Below are 22,920 nucleotides of genomic sequence, written 5' to 3' on the forward strand. Positions count from 1 at the left end.
AGGTCGATCTAGCGTCCTATATGCGGTCTCCTTTACAGGTGAACCACATTTTCCCAAAATTGTCTCAATAAACCGAAGTCGACCATTGACCTTTCCTACCACAGTCCTCACATGTTCTTTCCATTTCATATCGCTTTGCAACGTTGTGATCCAGCATCATGATCAAACAGCCACAGACTGCTGTTTACCCTGTCAGCCAGATCATTTATGTATATAGAAAATAACGGTCGTATTATACCGAACCTCCGAACAATAAACTGCACTCTCGACAGACCACGATTTTGTAAAATTCTGTCACCTGCTCTTCGACGTTTTCTTTGTTGTACTAGGCATAACACCATTTTCTCACAAACTAACAACATTCAAATGCCATTTCTGAATGAGAACCCCCCCCCGTAATCTTTCATTACGTACGAAGTGTATATGGCGTTAGTACGGTTTCACTGAAATGTTGATCATATGCACAGCCAAACATGTGGTTCACTTTATATCACTTTGACTTTTGTTGTATGCCACGTTCATGGTGTTGCAGTTCTGATGGCCTACAGTGTAAATCTACATCTGTACGCTCCAAGCCACCACCCAGTGTACACTCTGGAAACTGTACCCAGTACTACTAAAAGTTTCCTCTTTTTCAGTTTCATTCAAGAGCGGTAACGGGGAGAAATACTGTGGATATCCCTCTGTATAAGCTGCTTTATTAGATGGTCGTGTTTATTACGAAAGTGTATGTTGTAGGAATCAATATGTGTCTCCACTTATTTTGGAACGTGGCCTCTTGCAATGTTGTGAGTATAGCTCTCTGCGATGCCTCGTCTCTCTTGTAAAATCTGCGATGGCTGCATTGATCATTCCCTAGACAGTCACTAGCTGACAAAATAAATCTTGGTAAGGTGCCTAGACTGCCGATCAATACTCAATAGTTGAATGTGTTAGGGTCTTGTGGGTGATCTTTTCTTACTTGGACTACACGTCCTCGGGAATCTTCCGAAAAATCTGAGCTTAGCATCTCAATTTCTCATAGATAAATTCATTTAAATTAATCAGGAAAGAAATTCTAGATAATTTAAGGTTTTGACTGATTACGGATCGCGTAATCCAACGAAAACGGATCTATTCATCCATTTACACACATTACAATGCTTTTATTTACATGGAAATTCGGCTGTCAATCGCTGCACCACGTGATCATTGTCTGCAAGTCTCTCAGGACTTCGTACGAAGGTTCGAACACAACTACACTGTCGTTGTGGTATTCAGTCCGAATTGTAGTCTGATGCAGTTCTCCATGCTACTCTTCCCTGTGAAAGCCTCTTCATCTCCGAATAACAACTCGAACTTACATCGTTCTGAATTTGTGTACTGCATTCATCTCTCGGTCTCATTCTACGATTTTTACCCCCCGCACTTCCCTCCTATTCTAAATTGGTGTTCCCTCGGTGTCTCAGATTGTGTCCTGTCAACCAATCCTTTCTTCTAGTCAGGCTGTGCCACAAACTTCTTTTCTCCCCAGTTCTATTCAGTACCTCCTCATTCATTACGTGATCTACCCATCAGATCTTTAGCACTATCTTGTAGCACCACATTTCAAAATCTTCTATTATCTTCTTCTCTAAACTGTTTATCGTCCGTGTTTCACTTCCATGCATAGCTACACTCCATGCAAATACTTTCAGAAAAGACTTAATAACACTTAAATCTATATTCGATGTTAACAAATTTCTCTTGTCCGCCAAGCCTCGAAGTTTTCATTTGTTTTCCCTGAACTTCAATTCTTACTCCAGTTTTCGTCCTCCTTTATGCTTACTACAGGTAGTACTTTCTAACTCAACAGGGGATCCTTCCTCTGATTTTATGCGATGTTTTACAGCCACATTCCGTATTGTTCAACGGTCCCTATCCGACAGTTCATGCGGTCTGCCTGGTCTTGGTTGATGCTTCTCATTTCCTTTCACTTGTCACATCACCAACAGTCGATATGGACGGCTTGAGATGCGTTGAAATGTCACTCTTGTATGTCTTACGTAAGTGATCTTTAATGACTAGTCCATATTCGAAGTCACAGACCTCTCCTTAACGACCCCTTGTGCTGTTACTGCTTTTCTGCCGACAGCACAACACTCCCCACTTCTTTTATGCTAGCGGCTCCGCGTCTCGTGACATCTGGTGGTGAATTTTACATTCCATAGAGGTATGCGGACACTTTAGATCAAATAAAGTAAGTCGTCCGCGAACAGCTTCATAGAGCTATAAATGTTATCCAACAAATAATTTAGATACATCGGAAACATTAGTGCCCTCATAACAGGACACTGAGATAAGCCAAAAACAATTCTCGTTTCTGACCATGCTCGCTGTCTTATCAGCATGCGCTATAAAAGCCGAAAGGTGACAAACGTATTTATTCGACGTCGACAAATCACAGTGGCACATCATTTAATGGATATTCATTGATTGTGATTGGGTAAACGATGACTTTTCCTGTCACACAAGTACGATTACAGCTAGTCTTATCGGTACTCCGTTTCTTTACCATCTTAATCATTTCTCTATGCATCCTCTGCTATCGGATTAATTCGAGCAATTCTTTTTATGTTGAAGTTTTCACAAACATTTCTCACAAATGATTGAAGTTTCAGTCTCGTGTAACCACAAAAATATGGCACTTAGTATTGCCACCTCAACTGAAAAAAGAGTTCTTAACGTGAAGGCAGCAAGGTAGTCATAGGAACGCTTTGTTTCTCAGATATCACCTTCCGCAAATAATTTGTTCATGTTCAGTGATTTTGGTACTCCAGGGTCGAGTTATTAATCTGAAACGTACAACGCCAGCTCGATGGCCAGCTCTTTGCTAGAAAGAAGACTTCAGTTTGTTTCCACGCAGAAGTGATGTGGTGCTGTCGTTTCCACTGAAGAAAGATTGTACCATTGGCCACCATAAGCTCTCAAAAGTAACCATGCTTTTATCTGCAAGAGATAGAACTTTCACTGTAGTCCAGAAGGCCGTGTCGTCCCTCCCAGTACTAAGCATTATAACTGCGTGTTATATTAAGGTGCCACATCTTTTGTTTTGTGTCAGTCTGTAGGTTTTATTGTGCCCTTCACACTGGCTTCTTCCAGTAACATTTCGAACTCACACATTCTCTACATTCTTTATAGAGATATCTGTACCCTATAAGACTTTCGCTTTGTTGCGTTTTTACTTATATTCTCTTTTCCTTCTTATCTTCTGTGGCACAAAAGGCTGTTGCATGGTATCTGTTTTTCCTTAAAGTTTTCTACAATTTCCACAATTCTACAATTGTATACAATTTCTACAATTCTGGAATAATTTATTAAGCGTGTCTTCCTTCCGTTTCCGAGCTTCGTTTCTTGCTTCATGTGCTATTTATTAGCGGAAATCCATTCAGGTTTCATCTGTTTCTATGCGAAAGTTTCTGTTACGTGCACTGCTAATCTCTACCAACACAGGCACATATTACTTCAATATTTAGCATTACAGTTATTGTTGCTATTACTGGATTTCAGTAATTTTTACTTAATTATTATTTTGCTTAGGCAGAGCGTTGTGTCCGGTACTACAAACCCAAATGTGTGCTGGAGCATAGTGTACACCTAATGCGCGTGCCTTGATTATGTTACAACAAGCTAATCGAGTAATTTCGAAAAAATTCTGTACGAAATACGCATCTGGGTTTACATATGCATTTAGAAGCTAACGTATTGTCATCGTCTAGGTCACTGGAGCTCAATCATAAGCTCGGATTAAACAAACATGGGAAAGAACCGACCGTGTCTTCGTTGCAAGAATTTAAAACAAGGAAACCACGGAAAACTAAACAAGAACATGAAACCTGCCCTCGTTTTTAAAATTCCAGTGTCCACTGTTTCAACTTTCTTGCTCGTGCTTTCAGAGGTCACCTTGGCTGATGACAGGTGATCAAGTCTTTTACGAAGTTCAGGGGTTTTCAATAGCACAAGGATGACGTACAGACCTAAACCATAGCATACGTTCCGCTCATTCCTAATATTACTATCCAACAAGATAACACTCCAGTCGTGAAGTTAACAATATCTATTTGCTTCTGCCACCTAGCATGACACTGCATGCTATGTGAATACGTTTTATGATCCTGTCAGCATCTTTGAAGTTTGTTTTCACTCCGGTGTTACGCACCAAACAACTATCTACTTGGATAGACGTAGTCTCGCAGGTAATACAAAATTATCTAACAAACCTGTCTACTTTGATATCCTACTAATGAAATACTCTAATTTCTTTCGTCTATGTTTACTGTAATACTCAGCGGTGTGCAGCAACTGCATAAGTTCAAAAAAATGGCTCTGAGCACTATGGGACTTAACATCTGTGGTCATCAGTCCCCTAGAACTTAGAACTACTTAAACCTAACTAACCTAAGGACATCACACACATCCATGCCCTAGGCAGGATTCGAACCTGCGACCGTAGCGAACTGCATAAGTGTATTATAATCAAACAGCGACTCCAATTACATTTTCAAATCCACATCCGACCAGCCTGACTTAGATTTTCCATGATTCCCCTAAATCGCTTCAGGCCAATGGCGAGACGGTTCCTTTGAAAGGGCACGGCCGATTTACCTCCCCATCCTTCCCCAATCCGAGCTTGTGCTCCGTCACTAATGACCTCGTTGTCGACGGGAGGTTTAAATACTAATCTTCTCCTCCCCCCTCTTCCTGCAGTTCCATTTTCATTCATTTCCACAACCTGTTTGGACCAGCCAGTCTCGTTACCTTCTCACCTCTTCCTGAATGACCCGGCACGTATTGAGATTTGTTTTACATAAATATTTCTTCCGTGATCCAATAACTCGGAGTATCTGTTATAAATTCAACATTACCCACTAGTACGTTCTTATGTACTCATACGCCGACACAGAATTGTTCAAAAGAACTACTGTTTCTGCAATGACTCAGTTAAGGTAGCATCTGTTTCTTTATTATTTTTAGCTAAAAATGTTTTTCTTGAGGGTATTTTTGTTCTGTCGTTGAAACTACAAAAATGCGTGATTTTTTTTTCACCAGACGTGTTTCGCTTTATTGAGATAAAGCATCATCAGTGGTGGTGATTTTCGGTTGATTTCTCACTTACATCGGGAATGCCGTCTGATAGCACATCTCTTTGTTTTTGTGTTTCTAAGCACAAGCTTCTTAGAAGCACAAAAAGAAACAGAATACAGTGGTCCGCATAAAAGTATGTTGTGAAAAAACATAAAAATGCATAGTGCTGCAGAACAACTAAAAATTAGATCAAAATTATGAGTGTCTAACGCAGAAAACGATGTGCTAGCAGACGGAATTTCCAGATGTAAGCCAGAAAACAACCGAAAATCACCACCATTGATGATGCTTTACGTCAACAATAGTAAAACTCACCTGGTGAAAAAAATCACACATTTTTGTAGTTGCATCGACAGAACCAAAAGTACCTTCAAGAATTATAAAGCAACTACGCCACCATTGCCACACAAATGAAGAAAAATACTTTACTTTATGACAAGTGAATGGACAACACCTGCTACGCATTCTGTTCCATAAAATCATTAGTGGTTTTGCATCGACAGAACCAAAAACACCTTCAAGAATTATAAAGCAACTAATCCACCATGGCCACATAAATGAAGAAAAATACTTTTACTTTATGACAAGTGAATGGGCATCACTTCATATCCCTTCTATTCCACAAAACCATCAGTGGTTTTGGAGTAATGTAATTAATCGTCACTCGTATTGTGAACAGTTTTGTCTATTCACAGCAACATGTAATGGTTTTCGCAACAGCGTCAAACCAGTCATTATTTGGAGACCTTATGTATAAAGTGTGTTCTTCATATACATTCTGTTAAACTTTTTGTTAAATATTAACAGAAATTGTGATTACTGTATCCCTCATGGAGGAAAGGATTTTCATACAAAGTTATCATCGATTAGTCGACAGCCAAAACTGGTCGCTGGAAGTATAGTATTGCAGCTGGAGCAGAATATGACAAACTACGTTATTTAATCGTACTGATCTGAAACTTTTATAGTTTTCTTATATCACTATCAGTGGCACTGTTTTCATGTTCTATTGTGACTCGTACATGGAACTGCTATAATACTGCCCAGCTGCGTAATAAGAACAAATGGCAACAGCGAGATTTATATACAATTTCTGATTTTCCAAGGCAATTCTTCTTTTCTTTAGTGCAATCCTTTGACTACAAAGAGGACAATGGTCTTACTGTTAGGCTAATACATGCGTTTAGTTTACTTGTGGGAATGTATTCTGGAGATGCGGGTTTCAAAACCCAGTTTCATTTTCCTAATTTACAACGCATTAGCTGGTTCACCGGGGCCCAGTTTGAAATGAGAGTCATCGCTGAAGTCAATGGAATTCCAGACCGTAGACGTGTCTGGAGACGCCCCGAACAGCGGTGAGATACCAGATGACTGTCATCCGCCACACGGCCCAACAACCAAGAATGATCTACATCTACATGATTACTCTGCAATTCACATTTAAGTGCTTGGCAGACGGTGCTATTTCTTTTTATGGCAGGCCTCCGGTGGCTGTCATGCGCGGCACTCTTACGGCACATAGGTACTTCGACGATATTTTACGCCCTGTTTTGCTTTCCTTCTTGGCATGCCATCCTGGCCAGCGTGATAATGTCCACCCGCACAGTGCGAGAGTTTCTGACGCTTATCGTCGTGCTTGCCAATCCCTACCTTGATGAGCATTCTCCCCGTGTCGCTCTCTAATTGAGAACGTTTGCAGCGTTATAGCAGGGCCCTTCAACCAGTTCGGGATTTTGAAGATATAACGCTTCAATTGGACAGAACTTTCCACGATATCCCTCAGGAGGTTATCCAGTAACACTGTCAGTTAATGCCAAGACCTAAGGGCCAGGTGTGGACCAATGCCTTATTGACTTGCTCAATTTGTGAAGATCTTTGTCTTGAATAAATTAACCATTTTGTGTAAAATGGTAATAATTTGTTTGTCTGTATATGTACATAATAGCTACCGATTTCCATTCCGTTCGGATAATTTCTTCTTGGCACGTCGGGTTTTCATATTTGTATTTTCTGTAGCCCTGCAAGGAATGTGCATCAAAGGATGTAATCTGAACCAAGCTCCTTTTGATGAGGGCTTCTTATTTATTTTTTTTACAAATGGAGAAGAAATCAAGCAAAGAACATAAAACTTCATTAGATGAAGTAAAAGTGTAAATGTTGCATGACATTGCTGGCTAGGATATCCCAGGCCGTGGTTCAACTGCCTGTCTGAAATGCTATTCTTCCTCCTTGCACATTGGTCCCTTGAATATATGAGAATTACTTTGTACGTGTATTTATTGAGCGTAGAAGAATGCAATCGATGCGTGTGTAGTGTAGAGTCACGCGATGATGATGATATGAGAACTGAGAAGATGAAACCCGATGCCAGCACATTGCCTACTTTTCTCGAATAGCAACAAAGGGGCCCCGAGCTTAAAGTCCCCATCCCAATCACGAGAGACCATCAACTGTGTCACATGCCCTCACTTCATGAGGCACTGCGGAGAGGTAGGACTTTAATCCAGGACAATGGTGCAAATACTGGTGGTCGGGAATCTTATGCCACCACCTCTCCTCCCATTGCTGGCCAAATACTGGCATAGAAAATTTCATGCACTCCAGTATTCGAACCAGCTTACTTCTGAGTCGAGCGCCAGAGCACAGGCATACGTTAGCGATCTTGGCTCTTGAGGCGGATATTAGGTGTAGTAAGAGTACGTAACTTAAAAGTGACAAAATTTACAGAAAATAATTTACAATCCTTTTGTAAATGTATTAACTGTAGCAGGAAACGACGACCATGGAAGCCAAAAATAATAGAGTAAAAATTGGTTGATTTATTTAGCAAAAATTAATGTTGTTAAAAAATTAATTCGCGATATGAATACAACAGTAAGCCTGCAATACGAATACCCTGCTAATTACATTGTGCAGCAGTAAAGAATTAACGTTTCATACACGATAAATTAAAAGTTTCATGATACAGAGTGAAGCATGCTGTGAGTAAAGAAAAGAAACAGTAAGACAAATAGGCGGCCAAAAGAAAAGATAGGAACAGATTCTGTCACAGTCACTCTTACTGAATTTGACTAAAGTTTTCAAAGGTGGGATAGGGGGGAGGAGAGGCAGATGCATTAAAGAAAGAAATGTCCTGTGTATTATAAGGTAGGCAGAAGATCAGAAGGAGCAAACTTGGATGCTTCATGCTGAATATTGTGATACGCCCTGAAGTCTGGAAAAGTCTTTTATAACCATGTATGAAAGGTGGCGCAAGGTTTTGTTTGACCTCATATTACTGAAGAATCTACCTGCGAAATGCAAGCAAAATACCAGCTTTTGCACTCATGTAATAAGGTAACATATGTACGAGTAATTTGGATTTTAAAGTATCGTTAAAAATGACTAATATGAACACGGGCGTCTGTAATTGTATCGCTAAAGCAAGATGATGCACTAAAAGACCAAAATGGAAATACTCTGTGCTACACAGTTCGATTTTCTATTTCAGTACTAAAATCCATGACAGGCTTTCGACTCGGTGACCACCGGGAAGATCGTAAGTTATATGTGCTATTGATATTAGGGCCCATGCCCCTGAGATTTTGTTTACTAATCTAGTTATTTCTTTCGACAGTCACGGAAGAAATTAATGGAATTTATTAACTACTTTATGGTCTCCATCACTGACGAAACGAACGTAAAAATCTTTATATTGATCTGACTGTGGTAAAAACACGATGAATTCAATTTAAGTGCAACGAACTGATACGTTCAAGGCACATGCAGACATATTCACATTCTCAACCATCACAGTCACTGAGAAACTTCCAGAATTCCTCGATGAAGCCAATAAGCTAGTAGATTCTTCTCTATCACAGATTGACGAACATTTCTGCTAGGCGCAGCACTGTCACACAACGCAGTCTCCACCTTCCCCGACACGAAGGCATTCCCTAACACCATACATCATTGTAAGTAATAAATGAAGCAATCAAGAGATCTTCCACGTGATACGCTGGCAGCCAGAAATGACATAGAATTCCAAACGAACACACAAAGACACCGCATCAATCATTTTCACCTATTTCAAAGTGGTTTAACATTAGTACAAGCCAATAAAGAACGCCTGGCTATCAAATAAGGGTGCGACGAAAGAAGAGGGCACAGAACCATCAATTTACATGTAAGAAAGCGTGATATCACCAATACTGCTCATGCTATTCGGTATATTGATTGCTTGGCGGTTATATTAACACTAACATATAACTGTTCAAAGACTACGCTATTACCTTTGACAAGGTGTAGTTGAAAAATACGCAAATATTTGGCAAAAACGTAAACATTTCAATTAACTTTAAAGATAAGAAACTCGCTTTATGAGGAGGTTCAAAGGTGTATTTTACAACGATAGCTTAATGACTTAGCTGTGACAGTAGTATTGATGATCATATGTGGAGTCCGTTATCTCAAACATATGGAAGTAAAAATGTTGGCCGGCTGGGGTGGCCGAGCTGTTCTAGGCGCTACAGTCTGGAACCGCGCTACCACTACGGTCGCAGGTTCGAATCCTGTCTCGGGCATGGATGTGTGTGATGTCCTTAGGTTAGTTAGGTTTAAGTAGTTCTAAGTTCTAGGGGAGGGCGATCGGCATCTGATGCAATTGCCCTGGCGGCCAAGGTCTGTGGCTCGACCCCGCACAAATACGTGGTTGGTATCATGGTGGATATCAGTGGCGCCTTTGACAACCTGTGGTGGCCTTCGCTCTTCTCCTGCTTGCGGGAGAAAGAGTGTCCAGGGCCGCTATATGGTTGCCTGAGGAGCTATTGTAAGGATCGGGAGGTCTGGTTATCATCGTCTAGCGAAAGAGTTGGGAAGGTAATTACCAAAGGATGTCCCCAAGGTTCTGTCTTAGGACCCCTTTTTTGGGACATCCATATGGAGCCTTTACTAGATGGATTGAAACAAAGTAATGAGGTGCTAGAGGCGATAGCCTACGCAGATGACCTCCTTCTGTTGGTCGGTGGCCGTAGCCGCGAAGACATTGAACCGAAAATAGAGACAGCATTAGACAAACTCCAACAGTGGTGCCACACGACTAAAATGACGATTTCACCCAGTAAATCCACCTACTTACTACTAAAAGGACAACTCATCAGAAACCCGACAGTAAGAATAGACGGTTCACCAGTTCTCCGACGACGAGAGACACGCTACCTGGGAGTTATTGATGAGAGGTGGAACTTCGGAAAACACATTGATACTGTCACCCAAAGAGCCCTTCAGATACTAAATAATCTCATTTCAATAGGTCACAAAAGATTTCCTCTTCCTCCACACTTAATCAGACTCTATCACAATAGTATTTTAACCTCAGTTGCGGGCTATGGCTCGGGAGTCTGGGCGCACAGGCTCACGAGGGTTGTGACCGCCATGGCCGTGAGAAGGGTCCAGAGAAGTATGGTACTAAGAGCAGTAGGCGCCTATAGAACATCTCTGGGGGGGGGGGGGGGGCCTATTAGCCATAATGGGGCTCTGCCCCCTAGACATAAAGATAAGAGAGCAGGCGGCATGGTATTGGGCCAAGAAGGGAAATTATGAAAAGATTGCTGATATTATGGGTATTAGAGTGGGGGATAAGAGAGAGATAAGGAAAAGAGGGGAGGAGCTCTGGCAGGAGACTTGGGAGGCAGAAGAGACGGGACGAAGAACCTTCCAGTTCCTACCTGATGTCAGGGAACGACTTGGACTGAAGTACTTCGAGCCTACGCGAGGGTTGATCCACTTTCTCACTGGCCATGGACCCTACCCGACTTATTTATGTCGATTTGGGAAGAGGGCAACACCAGCGTGTGACTGTGGTGATCCGGAGGGTACACCCGAGCATGTAGTTTACGAATGTCCCCTCTTCAGTGATGTTGCCAACACACTACGAGACAGACTACCCAACCGCGACACATACCAACTACTCAAACAAGAGGGAACATTTCAGACCTTAAACACCTTGGCTAACGAGGTATCTCGAAAAGTTCTCATTGAGTATTTAGGTGAGATACAATAACCACCATTTGCGTCCAGGAGCCCTATTCCCATGCCGCCTGTGCGTGGACTGGCCGACTACATCTAAGTTGGAATCCGCCACGTGCAGGACTAGGGGGAGTAGGGAACAACCACCGATCGTGACACACACCGGATCTGACGTAGGATAAGTTAGTTTGTAGGACTTAGTTATAGGAAATTAAGATAGGGACTGCAGCGAATTAACATCGAGGCCTGCCCAGTGCCAGGGGCATGCTCTTCGGGGTTAGCTCGAAGAGCAAGGCAAATGCAAGTAGGTTTATATCTTTACTGGCACATATGTGACGCTGCAGAATACACATACAAATTAAATTAGTTATAGCAATAGGAAATAAATAGTATATGTAGGTATTAGATGTCCATTGTTATTAATATTAATATTAACTGTAGCTCACCAACTAATACTAAACTAGCTGCAACATTTCAATAAAAATGTATAAATGTTAGGACCCACTAATGTAGTAAGGTAGTGGGTTAATTTGCATAATTATAATGGTTTTGATAAAAAAGAATTTTTTTTTTAAGTTCTAGGGGACTGATGACCTCAGAAGTTAAGTTTCATAGTGATCAGAGCCATTTGAAACATTTAAAAATGTTGGAGTTTAAAATAAATCCTAATGATATAAATTCATTTTCTGCAGTCAGTGCTGCCAAGCTTCAATGTATCTGAAGAACGATATTACAGAAAACCTAGGAGTTGTTGTAATGACAACTGCTTTGGGGGCTTCCGTAATGCAGTTCTTTGAATAAATTCAGTTCGGATTCACGAAACTGACAGTCTACTAATATAACTGTAAGGCGTGTTGGGTCTGTATCACGTTAGATTACCAAGTTACACTGAGGAGCCAAAAAGCTGGTACACTTGCCTAATATCGTGCAGGACCCCCGCGACCACGCAGAAGTGTCGCAACGCGGCGTGGCATGCACTCGACTAATGTCTGAAATAGCGCTGGAGGGATCTGACACCAAAAATCCTCCACGGCTGTCCTTAAATCCGTAAGTTTACGAAGGGGTAGAGATGTCTTCTGAACAGCACGTTATAAGGCATCCCAGATATGCTCAATCATGTTCACGTCTGAGAAGTCTGGTGACCAGCGGAAGTGTCTAAACTCAGAAGAGTGTGCCTGGAGCCACTCTGTAGCGATTTTGGGCGTGTGGGGTGTCTCATTGTCCTGCCGGAATTGCCCAAGTCAGTCGGAATACACAATGGACATGAATGGATGCAGGTGATCAGACAGGATGCTTTCACTGTGCCGCCTGTTAGAGTCGTATCTAGACGTATCAGGGGTCCCATATCACTCCAATTGCACATGACCCACACCATCACAGAGCCTCCACCAGCTTGAACAGTCCCTTGCTTGCAAGCAGGGTCGATGGACTCATGAGGTTGTCTCTATACCCGTACACGTCCGTCCGCTCGATACAATTTCAAATGAAACTCGTCCGACCAGGCCACATGTTTCCAGTCATCAACAGCCCAATGTCGGTGTTGACGGGCCTAGGCGAGGTGTAAAACTTTGTGTCGTGCAGTCATGAAGGGTACACGAGTGGGCCTTCGGCTCCGAAACTCATATTGATAAATGGTTCGCATGCTGACACTTGCTGATGGCTCATTATTGAAATCTGGAGCAATGTGCAGAAGGGTTGCCCTTCTGTCACGTTAAACGATTCTCTTAGCTCGTCGTTGGTCCCGTTCTTGCAGGACCTTTTTCCTGCCGCAGCGATGTAGGAGATCTGATGTTTTACCGGATTCCTGATATTCACGGTACACTCGTCAAATGGTCGTACGGGAAAATCGCCACTTCATCGCTACCTCGGAGATGCTGTGTCCTATCGCTAGTGTTCCGACTACAATACCACGTTCAAAGTCACATAAAGCTTGATAACCTGCCATTGTAGCAGCAGTAACCGATCCAACAACTGCATCAGACATTTGCTGTGTTATACAGGCGTTGCCGATCGCAACGCCGTATTCTACCTGTTTACTTATCTCTGTATTTGAATACGCATGCTTATACCAGTTTCTTTGGCGCTTCAATGTACATATATCAAAGAGATACAAGAACTACTTAAACCTAACTAACCTAAGGACATCACACACATCCATGCCCGAGGCAGGATTCGAACCTGTGACGGTAGCGGTCGCACGATTCCAGACTGTAGCGTCTAGAACCGCTCGGCCACACCGGACACTTCAGATCACACGCAGTTAGTTGTAGTGTGTGTCTCCTGTAAAGATATTTTAGACAGGCAGTACATCAGTAACTTTCATAACACACCTTAAATCTGACTTTTTTTTGTTTACGTATCTGAGAAAAGTGGCGATGCCTTTCCGTCTGCCCTATCTGTGCATATAAACGGGAAACAACGGTAGTACATTGAGCTTGCAGAGGCCGTTTCGAGCAAGCATCTGTTACGGTGATTCCTGATTTTGTTCACACGATGAGGAGTACAGCGAGCAATACGTTACATCCCTGTTCATTACTCAGAGATAAAGATCGTGCTAATAATCGTTACTTTCGAGTAAATTAAATGCATACCTCTATGTGATGTCACAAACGTGATGATATAATGAACGTAATTAGAGTCGAGGTAGACACTTTGAACAGTTTCTAAGCTGTCCTTTAAAGAGCAGGATGTAACTTTTGAATTTAGCGTTTCGTCATCATCGACGTCATTATGAGTGTAGCAAAAATTTATCTGGAGACACATGGTGTACAAATTAGCAGCAGTCTATTTGTTTGGCTTACTGAAATAAATAACTGTATTTATTTGTAGCATAGTGTAGCTTATCTAACATGATGCGTAAGACACACATGCACATAGCTCCAGAATATATAGGCTGTTTGACTAAGAATTTTTTCTTTTATCGATATCCACAATTCCCCTGACATTATCTTCATATTTCTGTTTCACTTTGTGTAAGTCTCTGCAATGGAAAGTGTAAATAGCCTCCGTAGGTGCTTTACGGTTATTACTGGTATTTAAATTCCATCTTTGCGACAACAATAAAATGCGCGCTTTGTAAAACAAGGCCAATGGTGGTATTTTAAAGCCGATTTTGAGTTGCATCAGGAAATGTTGTTTGTTTGCATATTTTTGGGGCACTCCCTCGTTTCGAACTGATGTGTTTTGACCACGCTCAGGTTTGTCCGCAGCACTACACATTTCTTGACGTGAAATACGACAAAATATAGAGCCATTCTGTTGTTCAGAGACACGTTTAGTCAGGAGTATGCAAACGAACATAATTTGTGCTGTATTGTGTCGTATTTCATATTTGCACAATTTTGGCACTGACGTTTCTTGCCTACTCTCACGTTGTTTTGCAGCGTTACACATTTCTTGATAATACGCGTGATTGAATACAGCAGTAGCAGTATTTACTGGCAAACTCTGAGGTCGTGTACTTTTAGTTAACTAAATTTGTCACGCGATTGACCAGGATCACTATGATGATGTCAGGAGGTCGCAAAAAACAGTTGTGGTTCCCTGCTGCGTCAGTTTCACATAAAGAAATGTGTAGGGCTTACACCATTATGAGACTCGGCGGAAAACGACAGTGCAAAATGGAGGAATACCTCAGCAACGTGCAAGCAGACGACACTTCCTGAAATCGAAAACAGAGTACCAGCCAGCACCGGCAACTATTTTTACTAAAAAGACGAAACGTGTATGATTATATAATTGCACATTTTCTGGTTTTTGCTCAGAGAGAGTTGACGTATCATCAAATAAAAGTAGACATATTTCTCTCTCCTCCGATATTTGTTTATGTGTTGAATTCTTTCAACTGTCTATGGCATTTAATAAATGATGCTTTTAGTTTTATACGGGTCCAAGTGCCCAAATCGTGATTTGTAGAAAATAAGAAAAAGGTACTGAAAAGTATATGTGAGACATTCATGTAGGGTATATTATTAAAATACCACTTCTGTAAAGTTACAAACGGGTCTGAAGATCATCAATATAACACTATATCCAAAAAATACGGTATTACAGGGCCTTTGTTATTTATAATGCGTGTCCGAGGGAACATTGCATCGTAACTCGGAACAACACAGGCACTGGAATACCGTATTTATTCGCCGACACTGGTCAAGCGACTTCTAAGTAAAATTGTCTTGCACGAGCTCCGTCTAATAGATGAGGCTGATTACACGTATACTCATTAACACAAACTTATTCGAGGTTAAAACCTATTCTCCGTTTCATTGAGAAAATTTTTGGTGAATATCCCATTACGCTTGCTAAAGCACTATTGTTCTCATTGAAATTTCTGAGACACTTTTGTTATCAGAAAATCTTTCCTGAAAATTGACTGATAGGGTAACGCTTGTTTGTAACTGATCATGTAGCCTCAATTTTTAAGATATCTGTAGCCTTTAGATTACTTACCCTTGCAGGAATCTACACCATTTAGCCAAATCCGGAGACTTCGTATGTGTATTACGTAGCTTCACCGGAAATTTTGATTTATTGTATGTGAATTCTTATCATTCTCGCGTTTAGTTGGTTAACTGCTACCAAGATTAGTTCCCTTCAGGCGTCTTATGACTATTCACATGTATACTAACCAGCAGTGACGTGCTTCGTGACTATGGGATTCTGGAGATGTCTGTGGATTTCTTTCCTATTAGAGCTCCGCAGTACTCTTTCTTTTACTGTCACATATATGATGTTTGGGAAGTTTTGTTGAATGAGAGTCACAATCTTGCCAAATTTGTGGTGTATCCAGAACTGGCTATTAATGCTAATGACTAAACACGGTTGAATTTTGTGGATAAGTTTTTGCAACCGGATTGTGAAGTGATAACACCATTCACGCACCAGCAGGATATGCCAGATTTGTATATCATATGTGTGGTGAGCATAAGGTTCTGAAGTTGTGACGGTATTATTTAATTTTTCTTCAGTTTTGTGTACTGTACCCCCTTCTACTCATATTCTGTGTTTCAACGTACACTGCCTGATCAAAAGTATTCGGACACCTGGCTGAAAACGACTTACAAGTTCGTGGTGCCCTCGCTCAGTAATGCTGGAATTCAACATGGTGTTGGCGCACCCTTAACCTTGATGACAGCCTCCACTCTCGTAGGCATATGTTCAATCAGGTGCTGGAAGGTTTCTTGGGAAATGGCAGCCCATTCTTTACGGAGTGCTGCACTGAGGAAAGGTATCGATGTCGGTCGGTGAGGCCTGGCACAAATTCAGCGTTCCTAAACATCCCAAAGGTGTTCTATAGGATTCAGGTCAGGACTTTGTACAGGTCAGTCCGTTACAGGGATGTTATTGTCGTATAACCAGTCCACCACAGGCCGTGCATTATGAACAGGTGCTCGATCGTGTTTAAAGATGCAATCACCATCCCGGAATTGCTCTTCAGCAGGGAGAAGCAAGAAGATGCTTAAAACATCAATGTAAGCCTGTGCAGTGATTGTACCACGCAAAACAACAAAGTGTGCAATCCCCCTCCATGAAAAACACGACCACACCATAACACCACCGCCTCTGAATTTTACTGTTGGCACTACATATGCTGGAAGATGACGTTCACCTGGCATTCGCCATACCCACACCCTGCCATCAGATCGCCACATTGTGTACTGTACTTCGTCACTCCACACAAGGTTTTTACACTGTTCAATCGTCCAATGTTTACGCTCCTTACACCAAGCAAGACGTCGTTTAGCATTTACTGGCGTGATGTGTGGCTTATGAGCAGACGCTCGACCATGAAATCCAAGTTTTCTCATCTCCCACCTAACTGTCATAGTACTTGCAGTTGATCCTGATGCAGTGTGGAAATCCTTTGTACATGTCTGCCTATTGCACATTACGACCCTCGTCAACTGTTGGCGGTCTGTGTCAGTCAACAGACGAGGTCGACATGTACACTTCTGTGCTGTACGTGTCCCATCACGTTTTCACTTCACTAGCACATGGGAAACAGGGAACCTAGGGATGTTTAGGAGTGTGAAAATCTCGCGTGCAGACGTATGACACAAGTGACATCCAATCACCTGACCAAGTTCGAAATCCGTGAGTTCTGTGGAGCGCCACATTCTGCTCTTTCACGATGTCTAATGACTACTGGGGTCTCTGATATGGAGTACCTGGAAGCAGGAGGCAGCATAATGCACCTAATATGAAAAACGTATGTTTTTGGGGGTCTCCGGATACTTTTGATCATATTCTACTTAAACAATAGTCTTTAGCATTGGCTTGCGTTATTAATAACGTACAGAGAAAAGCCTTATGCTTCTTCTGGAATGTATGGGGGCATACAATATTTTCAAGTTTTTCCAGTTTTTCAAGATTATTTTCCCTGCTTCTCTGAATTTCAGATATACCATTGCTGCAGTAATATGTACATTTAACACCTTTACAAAAACACGAACGTCTTCCCAAGGTCTGAGGTGATTGTGAGATTCCTTTAATTTTATCAAGTTACGTTCTTGAAGTCCATCCTCAACATAGATCTGGGGTATATTACTGATCTTCATTTTAGTAATACTGAGCATCAATGGACTCACTGAAGGAATGTCCTTGATATCAGTCCTGCCGATTGTTGCAGTCTCAATATGTTTATGACGTTGAAATTTCTCAGTCATCTTCTTGACGTCTTCTGGTACGTAAGTCTTCATGACTGCCTTCATTTTCTCCAAAACAGCAAACCCCAACGAACTAAAGAGTCCGAATTTTGTGAGTTGCTACGAGAAATATAGTTGTCATTAGGGTCGTCAGACTCTTATTTTGACCGACGCAGTTGTCGCGCCAAAGCTTCAAATGAGTCTGTTCTCCAAAGTAGTTGCTTAATAATGGTAACAATACCGAACCCATTTCATTTCCTTCACTACCAACAGTAGTCTCAGTCCAAAGACAAATGTAGCTATTGACTGTATTACACTCATGGAGGCAAATACACTCCCGGAAATGGAAAAAAGAACACATTGACACCGGTGTGTCAGACCCACCATACTTGCTCCGGACACTGCGAGAGGGCTGTACAAGCAATGATCACACGCACGGCACAGCGGGCACACCAGGAACCGCGGTATTGGCACACCAGGAACCGCGGTGTTGGCCGTCGAATGGCGCTAGTTGCGCAGCATTTGTGCACCGCCGCCGTCAGTGTCAGCTAGTTTGCCGTGGCATACGGAGCTCCATCGCAGTCTTTAACACTGGTAGCATGCCGCGACAGCGTGGACGTGAACCGTATGTGCAGTTGACAGACTTTGAGCGAGGGCGTATAGTGGGCATGCGGGAGGCCGGGTGGACGTATCGCCGAATTGCTCAACACGTGGGGCGTGAGGTCTCCACAGTACATCGATGTTGTCGCCAGTGGTCGGCGGAAGGTGCACGTGCCCGTCGACCTGGGACCGGACCGCAGCGACGCACGGATGCACGCCAAGACCGTAGGATCCTACGCAGTGCCGTAGGGGACCGCACCGCCACTTCCCAGCAAATTAGGGACACTGTTGCTCCTGGGGTGTCGGCGAGGACCATTCGCAACCGTCTCCATGAAGCTGGGCTACGGTCCCGCACACCGTTAGGCCGTCTTCCGCTCACGCCCCAACATCGTGCAGCCCGCCTCCAGTGGTGTCGCGACAGGCGTGAATGGAGGGACGAATGGAGACGTGTCGTCTTCAGCGATGAGAGTCGCTTCTGCCTTGGTGCCAATGATGGTCGTATGCGTGTTTGGCGCCGTGCAGGTGAGCGCCACAATCAGGACTGCATACGACCGAGGCACACAGGGCCAACACCCGGCATCATGGTGTGGGGAGCGATCTCCTACACTGGCCGTACACCACTGGTGATCGTCGAGGGTACACTGAATAGTGCACGGTACATCCAAACCGTCATCGAACCCATCGTTCTACCATTCCTAGACCGGCAAGGGAACTTGCTGTTCCAACAGGACAATGCACGTCCGCATGTATCCCGTGCCACCCAACGTGCTCTAGAAGGTGTAAGTCAACTACCCTGGCCAGCAAGATCTCCGGATCTGTCCCCCATTGAGCATATTTGGGACTGGATGAAGCGTCGTCTCACGCGGTCTGCACGTCCAGCACGAACGCTGGTCCAACTGAGGCGCCAGGTGGAAATGGCATGGCAAGCCGTTCCACAGGACTACATCCAGCATCTCTACGATCGTCTCCATGGGAGAATAGCAGCCTGCATTGCTGCGAAAGGTGGATATACACTGTACTAGTGCCGACATTGTGCATGCTCTGTTGCCTGTGTCTATGTGCCTATGGTTTTGTCAGTGTGATCATGTGATGTATCTGACCCCAGGAATGTGTCAATAAAGTTTCCCCTTCCTGGGACAATGAATTCACGGTGTTCTTATTTCAATTTCCAGGAGTGTATTATAGATGGACAGCTGCCTAGAATAAAACGTCTGTGAATGCGTCATTGTTGTAGAAATATTATTTGCTATATGTTCACTGCAATAAGTTTGTTATTTCACGGTATCTAACATTCAAGTATGTCGTTTCTCATGTGTTCTTGTGCCTGTTATTCTTGACGATGATGAAGTATCAGTTGTGTTTTACATATTCCTTTATCGGAATTAGAAGCAGTTTTCATCTGAGAGCTTAACTGCTCACAACGTGAACAAATATTTGTTCTTGGCCTCCCAAGGCGTAGATGAGGATATTCTTTTGTGAATATGCTCTAGTAATCCCTGCAGGTGATGCCAGTACCAACGTTTTTCTCCTTGTAACCATCAACATTCTGTTTATGCTCAAATTAGGGATCAAAAACTTATTACTGCACCTTTTTCGGCTGTGATGAACTCCTACCAATGGAAATAATTCGATGTTCTCTTTACTAGATAACCTTAATTCTTCACTCAGTTTAAAAGGTTTGTTACCTCCTCGTGCTACAACATGGGTCATGTCTGCTATTTTCTTTACTCAGTGAGAACTTTAACTGCTTTGTGAGAAATGTGGAAAGCTATTGTATAAATTTCCTCTACATACCTTTAAGTGCTTACCCTTTCCGTCAGGCAAACGATAGTGTCCACTGCCCTGACGCCTGATTTTATCTGAAGTTTCATGTTTACCATATCTGCGACGTTGAATAACATCAGTCGGAATTAACTCCATCACGTATGATCCTTACTTTGTTTTATCAGCGAGTCCATAGTAGCTATCTTATAGTCTTTTAAGATGCTCAATGCTCAGATCTCGGTAGTTGTGTGGGCACCGACTGCTTATCTTCACCCGAAAAATATAGACGCCAAGCACCATGTCTGAAGCACTTTTGTTGGTCACCAAAGTACTCTCCCACTCAGTTCTTCTATAACTTTAAAGTAGCGAACATTGAGTAGTTTTTCAGGCATAAATACTTTTCATTAATTATACATGACTTATTTTTATTGCCTGTTATAAATATCGATACGTATTTATGCATTTTTAGACTTATTTGATTGCTAAATTTGCGTAATGATTCAGTTACGATGTTAAAAACTTGTAGAGTAAATGTATCAATCTGAGGTCTGGGACCCTGCTCTGGAAACGATCGAGTCGAAAGTTATAAGCGAAAATCGTTCCGCTACATCCGAGTGTGGACCTACTCCGCTGGAAGCCCTTTGCTTACATATTTTGGAGGTGGTGGTACGCATCAAAACAAGCGAAAAAGTCCAGTAAACATGACCAGAAAAGCTATGAACACTCGTTCACCTTTGCTATTGTGAAACACATCTCTTTTACTAAAGAAGTGCTCATGGCTCTTAAGATGTCTGTTTTATAGCCTGTTTTTGTAGACAGGTTTTATTGTTCTAGTCCGTACTACCCTCTCCAAAAATATGGAAAGCAGTAAGCTTGCAGTAGAAGAGATCCACTGTCGGAGGCAACAGAACGATTTTCGCTTACAACTTTCGACTCGGTCATTTCCGGACCAGGATCTCTTGCCCCAAATTGATACATTTACCCTAATCTACCATCCATGACAATTTGTACCATCATCACGAAATCATCCTGCACAGTTTATTTGTTAATTTGTGTGTACATTCGAAACATTACCTATTCAGTGGTTACAAGACGATCCAGCCCACGGTAAAAGGCATTACGAATTGTACGATATTTTATATTAAGTCTGATGTTACGTTCATAAGTCTTTATATAGAATGGACAAAATAAAATTGGCCTGGAAAGTATTTCAAGCACCTTAATAGTGGCAACAATTTCATCTGCCGCAGTTTTGGATGATGTAAGTTGAATTGCCTGTCTTTGAGGACATGGAATATTTTCTGGGCTAATTTTATAGTGAATTTTTGTGAATAACTGCGAACCTAACCTCTGGCATTATCTGTTTCAGTGAATGCCACCGGTCACCTTCGAACGTGGGCATGCTGTCCTCACATCCGTAAGGTGGCTGTAGCCGGCGGCGTCTACCGACTAAGATTTGTCCTATCAAGAATAAAAGGCGGCCTCTTACACCTTTTGTACGCCTCTCAGAATCATGACCTTTCAAGTAAATGCTTGCATCAAAGTACTGTAAATATAACAGTGAACAACTTTAAACCAAGAGAAAGTAACCGAAGGTGATGGCACTATCATCATTAAGTGCCAATCGACATCACCTCCATTTGCTGTTTCCACGTATTCTACAAGTTAATATGTGGTCGACACATAACACATCATTTTTTTCCCATTTCCAGTGTCGTGCGCTGATAACAGTAGTGTCACCCATTGAAAGTAAATACTGAACTTTTGGAATTTTCTTTTTCTCTGTGTTCTTCAGTGATAACCTGATTCTCACTGAAGCTATTTGTATCGTAACGCAAGTTACGTTTCTTTTATTCGTTAAGAGAGCTGCTACATAACGTACATATGTACATAACAAAAATATTACACAAAGATGTATCTGTTTAACTGATCTATTATTGTAAGTGGTTAAAGTTAGGAAATGTTTATGATGTGGTAAAGCCACACAGTAGAAAAGTGTATCACATAGCTGAATGTTCTATTTATATGTCCCAGAACCCATGTATAGCTAAGGTGTCATGCATATTAATCTATATATTATTATGGACAATCCCAGAAATAAATAAATAAATAAAAACAAAATGAATATGTAGAAGTAGAAAAGTTCTCTGAATAAATCTATTTATTAACTGATGGGATTCCATAAATGGAAATTATGTTTGAAATATTTTATGGTTTGTTATCCAAATATACATATATATCATACAGGATTTAATATTCTGTTTACATATGCATCTAGATTTTATATGTAAGAAAAATATGCTGAGAAGTACTACATATATTATGATAAATAGTCTCATAGTAATAAAGATATTTAGACGTAGACTAGAATGGAAAAAAAAATTTCGTATATAAAGAAGTATATGTGGTAGATGACTGAATTAAGTTATTGGCTTGCGGTTCTGAAATATTTTGTAATGCTTTTAAAATAGTATTAAATATTCTATTTATGTATATCTGTAGATGTGACTCGCAATATAAATGTGCGAAGATGCCATTTAATCCTGTAACAATGGTGCATAAAACTAACATATGTATATGTATATATATATTGTCATGAGGAATTTTGCAGTAATTATACTGTAGGCGTATATTTGGTGCAAACGACAATATCTTTGTAGAAATAAGATCGATCTGTATGCCATGCTTGGATATGAGTACAGTTTCCTCCAGGATTGTGAAGTTATTACCTCAGAGGAAGGACCATGACCTTGTCCTAACGCACAATGAAAGAATTCTATGAGAAATGTAGCGCAAATTGAAT

The 22,920-nt window shown here is 41.7% G+C and overlaps 1 protein-coding gene across 1 annotated transcript in view; it reads left to right on the forward strand.

The window, feature by feature from the left end:
• Positions 1 to 22,216, forward strand: part of LOC124722674 (protein tipE) — a 512,209-nt gene extending 489,993 nt beyond the window's left edge. Inside the window, exon 3 of the mRNA XM_047247818.1 lies at positions 21,487 to 22,216. Coding sequence (XP_047103774.1) covers positions 21,487 to 21,538 — 52 coding nt within the window. The 3' untranslated portion in view covers positions 21,539 to 22,216. The remainder of the gene's footprint in view (positions 1 to 21,486) is intronic.
• The last annotated feature ends 704 nt before the right edge of the window (positions 22,217 to 22,920 follow it).

Source organism: Schistocerca piceifrons, chromosome X (assembly GCF_021461385.2).
Source record: "Schistocerca piceifrons isolate TAMUIC-IGC-003096 chromosome X, iqSchPice1.1, whole genome shotgun sequence".
Lineage (NCBI taxonomy): Eukaryota > Metazoa > Arthropoda > Insecta > Orthoptera > Acrididae > Schistocerca > Schistocerca piceifrons.